Genomic DNA, 9,428 nt, shown 5'->3' on the forward strand with positions numbered 1-9,428 from the left:
CCCCCTTGTGGACCCTCTCATTGTCGTATTTGGGCTCATGTACCCCACACAGGGCCACCCTCTCACCTGACCTGGGCATACATACCCCATGAGGAACCTTTATCTCCAAATGAACATCCTCTTCATGCTATTTGAGCTCTGGCACCTCTTGTGGGGCTGACTATATGTGCAAGGATCCCCTCTCACCATACTCAGGTTGAGCCCCTGTGCTGGGACACCTTCCCCACAGATGCTTTCCTCACTCTGCCCTACTTAGACGCCATACTGGACCACGCCTCTGTGTGGAATCCCACCTTGCCGTAAGCATCTACTGCCTTTAGGACTGAAGTATCCAGGAAGGGGGAGGAAAAGGGGAAAGGGAAACACTTGCTCTTTGTGACAAAGAAACAAGACAAGGATGCCCACTACCACTTTAACATGGTAATATAGATTTTAGTTACCAAAATAATGTATGCAAAAAAATCCCAAAAACTAAAGATTGGAAAGTAGCAAAACTGCCAGTATTTGCAGATATGATTGTGCTGAAAATATAAAAGTATCTAGAGATAAAGTATCAGAACTGACGAGACAATTTTGCCAGCAAATTTTATTTGCTACATAATAATTTATGTAGCAAATATTATTTGCTACATAAATAATTTGCTACATAAATAATAACATTTTGATATACCAACAAACAGAAAATGAAATTTTAAATAAGGTATTTTTAACAGTACCAGAAAGCCTGAAGTATTAATAAATATTAAGAAAAGAAAAATATTTCTTTACATTAGAGAGATCTAATGATCAATACCTTATTCAAAAGTAACCAGCCAGAGCAATTAGGCAAGAGAAAAAAAATAAAGGGTGCCCACATTGTCACTGTTTGCAGCTGACATGAACTTATACACAGAAAAACCTAAAGATTCTACCAGAAAACTCTTGGAACTGATAAATAAATTCAGTAAAGTTGCAGGATACAAAATCAACATACAAAAAATGAACTAGATGAAAAAGAAATTAAGAAGGCGATTCCATTTATAATAACTACAAAAAAAAACCACCTAAGAATAAATTTACCCAAGGAGATAAAAGAGCTGTAGAACAACTGTAGTTAACAATAATGTATTATATAGTTTCAAATAGCTAGAAAAATGATATTGAATATTCCCAACACAAAGAAACCACAAATGTTTGAGGTGATGGATATGCTAATTGCCTCATCTGACCACCATACATTAACTGTATTACACCATCACTATGTACCCCATAAATATATACAATTATTATATATCAATAAAAAACAATAAAAAAACTAACCAAAGTTAGCATTACTAATAGCAGAACAACCTAAGATCATGTGCTTCCTAAAGTGATGCAATACAAAGTATTCTATATTACAAAAGTTGTATTCTTGTCAAAATGTGAACCTAATGAGGAAATAATCATATAAATCCAGAAGGTGAGCAATCCTATAATACAACTGGCCTTGAGTCCTCAAAAAGGTCAAAACCATGAAAAGAATTTTCTTTTCTTTTCTCTTTTCTTTCCTTTTCTTTTCTTTTTTGACAGAGTCTCATTCTGTTGCCTCAGCTAGACTGCAGTGGCATCATCATAGCTTACTGTAATCTCAAAGTCCTAGGCTCAAATGGTCCTCCTGCCTCAGCCTCCCAAGTAGCTAGGACTATAGGTTTGCACCACCATGCCCAGCTAATTTTTCTAATTTTTTTTGTAGAAACAAGGGTCTTGCTCTTGCACAGGCTGTTCTCGAATTCCTTCTTGCCTTGGCCTTCTAGAGTGCTAGGATTACAGGCATGAGCCGCCATGCCTGGCTGAAAAAGAATTTTCTACATTAAAATATTCTATAATAGAATACACCAAAAGAGATGCAACAATCAAAAGCAATCCATAAACCTTGATCGAATACTGAGTCCAGCAATAAGAAAGCTCATTAATGAATAAAATGGTATTTCACTTTTGTTTTCAATAATATTTCTTCAAGTACTCTTAAAGCTTCACATTTTTAAATCTAGCTATTGGTATTCAGTTATGAAAGAAAGATCAAACATTCTGGTGAATATTAGGATAATAATTAGAAACAACATACAAACAGATATCTCTTATTTCCCACCACTTTGGCTTTCCTGATTTCTGTGACCAACACTGCATACCTACCCTATTCAGAATTCGCTCCAGCTCATAGACTGCTTGTAGGGCCCCAACTTCTAGAACTCTCAGCTGGCAGACTAAGAGGTGAATCACAGCCCGGGGACAAGTCAGCATGTGGCAGTTTAAACAAGAGCCCCGGAGCAGCAGGTAGAGTTTCTGAAGAGAGGGAATAAAAACAAACAGGATATTAAAAAGAGATATAATATGGCCATGGTAATTTTTAGTATATTCCCAAGTTTTTTTTTTTTTTTTTTTTTTTTTTGAGACAGAGTCTCGCTTTGTTGCCCAGGCTAGAGTGAGTGCCGTGGCGTCAGCCTCGCTCACAGCAACCTCAAACTCCTGGGCTCGAGTGATCCTTCTGCCTCAGCCTCCCGAGTAGCTGGGACTACAGGCATGCGCCACCATGCCCGGCTAATTTTTTATATATATATCAGTTGGCCAATTAATTTCTTTCTATTTTATAGTAGAGACAGGGTCTCGCTCTTGCTCAGGCTGGTTTCGAACTCCTGACCTTGAGCAATCCGCCCGCCTCGGCCTCCCAAGAGCTAGGATTACAGGCGTGAGCCACAGCGCCCGGCCAATTCCCAAGTTTTGTCTTTATGTAGTCAGTGTACTCCTTTCAGAATTTCACTTAAGCCTATTTGCTTAGAAAGCCCTTTTCAACCCTAAAAACTAGATATATATTACTCTCTATTTTCCATTATGTTTTTTTTAAAGAGATAAAGTCTCACTCTGTCACTCAGGCTAGAGTGCTGTGGCATGGTCATAGCTCACTGCAACCTCAAACTCCTGGGCTAAAGCAATCCTCTTGCCTCAGCCTCCCAGGTAGCTGGAACTATAGGCGAGTGCCACCAAGCCCAGATTATTTTTAAAATTGTTTTTTGTAGATACAGGGTCTTACTGTTGCTCAGGCTGGTCTTGAACTCCTGGTCTCAAGCAATTCTCCCACCTCAGACTCCCAGAGTACTAGGGTTACAGGCATGAGCCACCACACCCGGCTAACAGTTTCATTTTAATCCATTAAAATTTGAAATTTACTTCGGGTGTATGACTTGAGGTGCAGGGACTTCCTTTGTTTCAAGTATTTAACAAAGACAATTCTCTTTCTTTAATATGATTAATAGACAAAAAACATGTCCATGTATACCATGATCTGTGTAGCTTTAAAAAAAAATCCTGGCAGTTAGGTTAGCTGACATTGAAAGCTGCACATGTACAAGCAGGACTCTAGACTGCAGCTTTATTCTGAACTTACTGTCAGGCTTGCTGGGGTTTTGCTTCTCCTGCCACCAATCAAGAGCCCACGGAGCCCACTGAAGGGCTCAGGGAGGCCTTGAGAACACTCAAGTTCCCTTTGTTACCAGGGAGGTGCCACCTAGGTTTCTAAAGAGCACAAAGCCCCTGAAACAAAAGCTGCAGGGGGTGAATCTAAACACTCATTTAGTTAGGGCTACAGGACGAGTAGAAGGTATTGTATTTGGCTCCTCAACATTTTAAATCTCATTCTAAAGGATGCTTTAACTGCCAGTGTCTGCAGCTAACCTCCTCAGACACATCCTGTGGGAGACAGGCCACATCCACACAGCCCACGAGCAGCCCTGGGACCCACGCATCCAGGGAGGTACGTACGTCAAAGAGGAGAGGGTTGTACACTGTGAGCGGGAGCTCAATGTGGCCCAGGTGCCCAGAGCAGTTGCTGAAGTCCTGCACGCAGGTGGAGCACACTTCTTTGGAATCTGCAGGGCCCAAAGCTAAATCGTACAGGCCATTTGCTGATGGGTTTCCCAAGCTGTCCAGGTACCGAGGATTTGTAATGGATTTAACACTTAATTTCCTAAGGAGATAAAAAAGACAGAGGGCAAACTAAGTAAGGTTACCAACCTCTCTGGTGTTTCCTTTCTGGCACTCTCAAAACTGTAACAAGTGATTATTTAATATCTATTTACTCAGACATACTGACAGCTCCAGAGGGCACACATCTGCCTGCTGGCTCACCACTACACCCCAACACTTAGTGCACAGCCAGCATCCAGTGGTTAATAAATACACGTGTGCTAAATAAATAAGAGTGGAAAAATCTTCAAAAAGATAGATATAGAGCAAAATTTTCACTGAGTACACTGGCAGACTATTCATAAAAAGGAGTTAAGCTTCTACTATACACTGAATGCTCTATAGGTAGCATTATTTAGTCTTGGTGTTAACCCTTGGAGATGGGCATCACCATATACATTTTTCCAAGGAGGAAACTGAGGCTCAGAGCATTAGGTGATTTCATCCAGGTAACACAGCCAGAATGTGGGAGAGGCAGGATATGAACCAGATCTATTCTGAAGCCCACACAGTTCAATGTGATACAATAATCCCTGCATGTAGGAACAATAAATAGGAGAAAATTAAATACAAATATTCAAACCTTTGAGAAACGTAACTTGCTTTACAAAAGGTTTCATCACATTTTGTTTAGTTTCAAAGGGACTTCTATAGGACACTTAAAAACTACTTATACAATGCCAATTTTGTACAGAGCCAAATTTCTTTTATGATTTAGAAAATAAAGGTAAGGACAGATGAATCATTTGTCTCATACCCTAGAGGAACCTAAGGGCAGGGCCTTGCTGGGGAGGAGAGCCCACTACTGCTATAAACATTCCCTTTAAAGAAGCACAAAAATAGAGTTAACTTCTTCACAATGGTGGCTATGTACTGAGTGTAAAATGATGGCGGTCCGTCAAGAACTAAGCTGTTCAGATCTGGAAGACTGTATGTTGCAGTCATACAACTGTATGTTGTATGGTCAGTGTCACAGTGTCACTCTGAAAGCCAAGGCAGATCTGTGGAGACAGATCTGCCTAATATGGTTGCCTTGCTGCCAGTAAGTTAATTTCATGAAAAACTTTTAACCTGATGGTTGTGTGTGTGGTCCCTTCCCACAAACCTAAAGTCCACCTGCAACCTTGAACTGGGTTAACACTGAACAAATTACTTACCTTTTGTTTTTTAATCTTAAATTTTGAAATTGTAATACAATATACACAACATAAAACTTATCATCTTAACCATTTCTAAGGGTACAGTTCAGTGGTATTGAGTATATTTGCATTGTGCTACCATCACCACTATCTACCTCCAGAACTCTTTTTTAGCTACAAAACTGAAACTCTGTACCCATTACATAATTCCCCATCCTCTTCCCTCCCACCATTTTACTTTCTGCTTCGATTAATCTGACTACTCTCAGTATAGCTGGAACCCTACAGGATTTGCCTTTTTATCACTGGCTTATTTCCCTTAGCATAATGTCCTCAAGGTTCATTCATGTTGTAGGACATGTCAAAATTTCCTTCATTTTTAGGACTGAATAACATTCCATTGTAGGTCTATACCACATTTTGTTTATAGACCCATCTGTTGATAGATACCTGGGTTGTTTTCCACTTTTGGGCTATAGTGAATAACGCTATTATAAACAATAGATGTACAAATATCTTTTCAAGAGCTTACTTTCAATTTTTTGGATATATACCCTGAAGAATTGCTGAATCATAGGGTAAATCTTATCTTTAATTTTTTGAGGAACCACCATACTGTTTTTCATAGTAGTTGGATCATTTTATGTTCCTACCAACAGTGTAGAAGGGTTCCACTATCTCTACATACTGCCTAATACCTGTTATTTTCTGGTTGTTTTGATAGTAGCTGTCCTAATGGGTTTGAGGTGGTATCTCACTGTGGTTTTTATTTGCTTTTCCCTAATGATGAGTGATGTTGAACATGTTTTCATGTGCCTATTAGAAAGCTGCATGCCTTTTTTGGAAAAATGTCTACTTATGACCTTTGTCCATTTTTAAATTGTTTTTTGTTGTTGAGTTATAGGAGTTCTTTATATGTTTGACTATTAATCCTTTATCAGATATGCAAATATTTATGATGTGCAAATATTTTCTCCCATTCCATGGGTTGCCTTTTCCCTCTATTGATTATATCCATTGATAACTACTAAACTTTTTTCTCACCTAAAGTCTGGGCATTGTGGCAGCTCTTTTAGGATGATTACAAGATAATGTTTATATAATATAGTGCCCAAAACAAAGTTCCTGTCTCTTTGCTGGGGTAGGGGAAAAAGTCCCTCTCACTGTGATGGGGCTAGAGAAGGGATGAAGAGAAGAGGCTATCAGTAAGGATTCCACTGGATAGTACTGAGTTTGAGACCAACAGAGTTAAGATTGAGGATGACCCCTGCCACTTCCTTGAGAGACATTTTATTCTCTGGGCCTGAATTTCCTTTCCTATAACTGGAGGGACCACAAATCGTGGTGGTATAATAAGGACTGAAAGTGCCACGTGCTAAGCAGATAGCTCTTCCATCCATCTATTCATATGCTCAACACATCTACTGAGTGCTTACTATGTGCCAGATATAGTTTTAGGTGCCAAGGAATCAGACAAGAATCCCTATGCTTACAGGCCTCACACCCTATTAGAGGAAGGGAAATACACACACACAAAATTAAATAAGTGCGATGAAGAAAAATAACACTGGGAGGGGGAAATGATAGGATAAGCCAGTAGTCAAGAAAGCCACACTAAGAAGATACTTGGGCAAAGGCCTGAATGAGATGTGGGAGCAAGCCATGCAGTCACCCAGGCAGAGGGCTTTACAGAAGGAAGCAGCAAGTACAAAGGTCCTGGGGTGAGTGTGTGCCTGGGTGATCTGGGACCAGCAAAGAGGCCAGGGTAACTGCAATAAAGGAGAGGTCTGAGAGGTAACAGAGGCCAGAAAAGTCCCTTTCAAGCCATTTTAAAGACTTGGTGTTCACTCTGAGTGAGATGGGGATCTAGAATAGTAAAAGGTAGCAGAATCATGGAAATTTCTCAACCCTAGACCCAAATAGGTCTAAAATATTAGTGATAGGTATAAATTTGCTCATGCTGGCCTGGTGCAGTGGTTCACGCCTATAATCCCAGCACTTTGGAAAGCCAACGTGGAAGGATCGCTTGTAGCCAGGAGTTCAAGACCAGCCTGTGCAACATAGTGAGATCCCTCAAATATCTACAAAAAACAAAACAATTAGCCAGGCATGGTGGAGGACCTGTAGTCCTAGCTACTACAGAGGCTGAGGTAGGAGGACTGTTTGAGCCCAGGACTTCAAGGTTATGATGAACTATGGTCATACCACTGCACTCCAGCCTTGGTGACACAGTGAGACTCTTTCTCTAAAAAAAGTTTAAAAAATTTGCTCATGCTGTTGTTTGAAAACTCCACAATTATCTCTCAAAAAATTCAGGCAACCTAAAACATTTGGGGTTTGGGCTTATGGCTGGTGATGAGGTAATCTGGATTTGGGGGCTAGCGCACTGTTACCATTGATGCCAGAGCTTTAGGAGTTTATTTATCCGTTTATTCAGACTTGAGGATAAAGGAAAAGAATGAGACACACAGGAAGCTCAAAGCTAGTGGAGGGAGACAAATATACACAAGCACAAAAAGTAATTAAGGCACCATGAGAGGCAACTGTACAAAATGACCTCAGAAAAAGAGTGACATTGCACTGAGCTTTTGGGTGTATATGCTGAGTGGGGAACAGGTCCCTGCCAGAGGGAAATAGGTCCCTCTGGCAGAAAGGACATTTGGAAATAGCTTGAAGAAAGCTCTAAATGCTGAAACATGATGGCAATTTCTGGACTATGCGAGCAGTTTAACAAGGCTAGAGGTCGGATGATATTACAACTAAAATCAGCATTGGCCTCATCACGGGAGACTTGGCAGGCTATACTAAGAAAGTATCCTTTATCTGAGGGAAATGGAGGACCTTTAGAGTGTTTTAAGGGCGACAGTGCCATGATTGTATTTGCACTTGGGAAGAGTAATTCTGACAGAGGTGTTGAGGATGGACTGGACAGGTGTTGGGAGGGAGGTGGAAGGAAAAAACAATTCAAACATGAGATAAGGGCCGGATCTATAACAGTCTATTACAGTAACAATCAGGATAAAAAGCAGTGTATAGAACAAAGAGATATGTAAATGACACACAGTAAGATCAATAAATAAATTAGATGTCAGGAAGAGAGGTCTACAATTATTTCCCGGTTTCTAGTGACCATTTTGCGATAGACTAGGTACACCATTTTGGAGGGGCAAGTCTCTCCTACCTTTTGGGCAGGGTGCATGTTGAGTATTTGCTATATGAGTTTAAGACCTCTGTATGAAATTCAAGTACAGAGGTCCAGATAGCTGAATAAACGGGTCTGAAAATCAGGAAAGAAAATTGGGCTGGAGATTTAAATTTGAGACTATCAGTCATGAAAGTGGTGACATCGTCTAGGCACAATATTTAGGATGAGAAAAGCAACATTATCAGAATAGAACCTTGAGAAGCAATATTATCTAAAGAGTAAATAGAGGAATGCACTTTGTTCACCAATGTGTCATTAACGCCTAGCTTAGTGCCTAGCAAAAACTGGATGGCTCGGTAAATATTTGTTAGTGGATAGACTGGATCAAGTAAGAGAGGAATAAGTACTTGCCACTTATAGGAGACGCTGAAGACAATAAGGTCCTAAAAGAAAGTTGCAAAAGGGTGTGGTGGAGACTCAAATGCTACCGTGATCAAAATGAGGACTAAGCAGACTTCCCTTGACTTAGCTAACCAGGCGGAGACGATAGCGGGGTCCCAGCAAAGAAAAGTTGAAAAGTTATGGCCTGAACTGACACTTTGAAGGATAATCATTTTACAGATTAGCCGCCTCAAGGGCAATATGGTAATTCCACAAACGCTTGTTAATTAACGAGGAGACTGGCAGATGATAAAGCTGCAAACCGGGATACCTCCCTCTCCCCAGCCCCATCGGATTCTAGGCAGTGCACTTCGCCACAGGAACATTCCCCGAACTACGGATCCCAGCAGGACACGCGCCAGACAATCACAGACGCAGAAGACAGGCCAGGCCCAGCAGCCTCTGGGAACGGTAGTTTATGGCGCCGACCTCAGCATCCAGGCTGTGCAATGCTTCCCACCAACTCCTCACCTGAGCTCTTCAGCCGAATACATCCCGAAGGAAATGCCCTGCAGTCGCCGCCAGGGCATGTTCTTGGAGCCCAACATCCTGCAGGTCAGTTTAGAGTTCCGACACCCAGAGAGACGTTCTAGTTATCATCGGCAAACTCTCAACTCAGCCACAAGCCCGGAGCCACCATGTGATTCAAACTGCGCATGCCCGCGGGAATCGCCAGCTGGAATGAGATTTACGCGGACGAGATCATTTTTGTTGTAGGGGGA

The 9,428-nt window shown here is 41.0% G+C and overlaps 1 protein-coding gene across 2 annotated transcripts in view; it reads right to left on the bottom strand.

Moving 5' to 3' along the window:
• POLR1A (RNA polymerase I subunit A) overlaps window positions 1–9,345 on the bottom strand; it is a 68,247-nt gene extending 58,902 nt beyond the window's left edge. For both annotated transcript variants that reach the window (XM_076000945.1, XM_012774311.3), the window contains exons 1-3: window positions 9,178–9,345; window positions 3,778–3,982; window positions 2,155–2,304 (exon numbers count right to left, since the gene is read on the bottom strand). In XM_076000945.1, the coding sequence (XP_075857060.1) occupies window positions 2,155–2,304; window positions 3,778–3,982; window positions 9,178–9,254 (432 nt within the window). In that variant the 5' untranslated portion in view covers window positions 9,255–9,345. The remainder of the gene's footprint in view (window positions 1–2,154; window positions 2,305–3,777; window positions 3,983–9,177) is intronic.
• Window positions 9,346–9,428: the final 83 nt, after the last annotated feature.

This window comes from Microcebus murinus, chromosome 3, assembly GCF_040939455.1.
Source record: "Microcebus murinus isolate Inina chromosome 3, M.murinus_Inina_mat1.0, whole genome shotgun sequence".
Lineage (NCBI taxonomy): Eukaryota > Metazoa > Chordata > Mammalia > Primates > Cheirogaleidae > Microcebus > Microcebus murinus.